This window comes from Onychostruthus taczanowskii, unplaced genomic scaffold (assembly GCF_017590055.1).
Source record: "Onychostruthus taczanowskii isolate IOZ18803 unplaced genomic scaffold, ASM1759005v1 scaffold690, whole genome shotgun sequence".
NCBI lineage: Eukaryota > Metazoa > Chordata > Aves > Passeriformes > Passeridae > Onychostruthus > Onychostruthus taczanowskii.
This window is the reverse complement of record NW_024504677.1, coordinates 6,394-8,054: the sequence shown is the minus strand read 5'-3', so window position 1 is coordinate 8,054 and position 1,661 is coordinate 6,394. Positions and strand designations below refer to the sequence as shown.

At 70.2% G+C, this 1,661-nt stretch overlaps 1 protein-coding gene across 1 annotated transcript in view; it reads right to left on the bottom strand.

The window, feature by feature from the left end:
- Nucleotides 1-1,661, bottom strand: part of LOC121344887 (gastric inhibitory polypeptide receptor-like) — a gene marked incomplete at its 3' end in the record, with an annotated part of 9,304 nt that overhangs the window by 1,432 nt on the left and 6,211 nt on the right. Inside the window, exons 2-3 of the mRNA XM_041421212.1 lie at nt 1,385-1,488; nt 467-632 (exon numbers count right to left, since the gene is read on the bottom strand). Coding sequence (XP_041277146.1) covers nt 467-632; nt 1,385-1,488 — 270 coding nt within the window. The remainder of the gene's footprint in view (nt 1-466; nt 633-1,384; nt 1,489-1,661) is intronic.

Here is a 1,661-nt window from a genome sequence, read left to right as displayed (position 1 = left end):
CCCTGTCCCCCCGGCTGTCCCCTGTCCGTCCCCGCAGTGTCCCCCTGTCCCCCTGTCCCCCTGTCCGTCCCCGCGCAGTGTCCCCCTGTCCCCCTGTCCCCCTGTCCGTCCCCGCGGTGTCCCCGCAGTGTCCCCCTGTCCCCTGTCCGTCCCCGCGGTGTCCCCACGTTGTCCCCCTGTCCGTCCCCGCGGTGTCCCCGCGGTGCCCCCCTGTCCCCCTGTCCGTCCCCCCGCAGTATCCCCGGCTGTCCCCGCGGTGTCCCCTCAGGGTCCCCGGCTGTCCCCGCAGTGTCCCCGCAGTGTCCCCAGCTGTCCCCGCGCTGTCCCCGCAGTGTCCCCGGCTGTCCCCACGCTGTCCCCGCGCTGTCCCCGCGGTGTCCCCGCAGTGTCCCCCTGTCCCCTGTCCGTCCCCGCGGTGTCCCCCTGTCCCCCTGTCCGTCCCCGCGGCGTCCCCGCCGTGTCACACCTGCGTGCCCAGCAGCGTCAGGGGGTGGCCCGGCTGGTGGCCCGGCTGGTGGCCCTGGTGGCCCGGGTGTGGCAGCAGCGCGTCCCGCGTCAGGATGGCGGCGGCGCGCAGCGCGAAGGACACGAAGAGGTTGGCGTGGATCAGGTTCCGCGTGCAGCGCAGGCGCCTGGGGACACCCGTGGGGACACCCGTGGGGACACGGGGACATACACGGGGACATCCCCTGGGTGCCCAGGTGTACACCGCCATGGGTGACACGGGGACACAGCGTGGATCAGGTTCCGCGTGCAGCGCAGGCGCCTGGGGACACCCGTGGGGACACCCGTGGGGACACGGGGACACGGGGACATCCCCTGGGGACATGGGGACATCACCACTATCATGGGGACACGGGGACACCCGTGGGGACACGGGGACATCCCCTGGGTGACACCTCCGCGGGAGGCAGCAGGACACAGGTGTGACACTCCCCCAGGTGTCACAGCCTCAGGTGACAGTGGCCCAGGTGTGACACTCCCCCAGGTGTCACATCCCCAGGTGTGACATCCCCAGGTGTCACATCCCCAGGTGTCACATCCCCAGGTGTGACAGCCCCAGGTGTCACGACATCCCCAGGTGTCACATCCCCGTGTGACACTCCCCCAGGTGTCACAGCCCCAGGTGTGACAGCCCCAGGTGTGACAGCCCCAGGTGACACTCCCCCAGGTGTGACAGCCCCAGGTGTCACTCCCCCAGGTGTGACACCCCCAGGTGTGACAGTCCCAGGTGTGACATCCCCAGGGTCACAGCCTCAGGTGTGACAGCCCCAGGTGTCACAGCCCCAGGTGACACTCCCTCAGTGACACATCCCCAGGTGTGACAGCCCCAGGTGTCACATCCCCAGGTGACACTCCCTCAGTGCCCCAGGTGTGTCCCCACCTGAGCAGCAGCAGCAGCAGCAGCGCCACCAGCAGCGCGACAAGGGACAGCGAGTAACCCACGGTGTAGAGCAGGCGGAACTGCTCCAGCAGCCACGCCTGGCGCTGCGGGGACACGGCGACAGCGACAGCGACAGCGACAGGGGACAGGGGACACGGGGACACGGGGACAGCGACAGGGGACACGGGGACACGGGGACAGAGACAGGGGACACGGGGACAGCGACAGGGGACACGGGGACAGGGACACAGAGAGAGAGCGAGAGGGGACAGGGAGA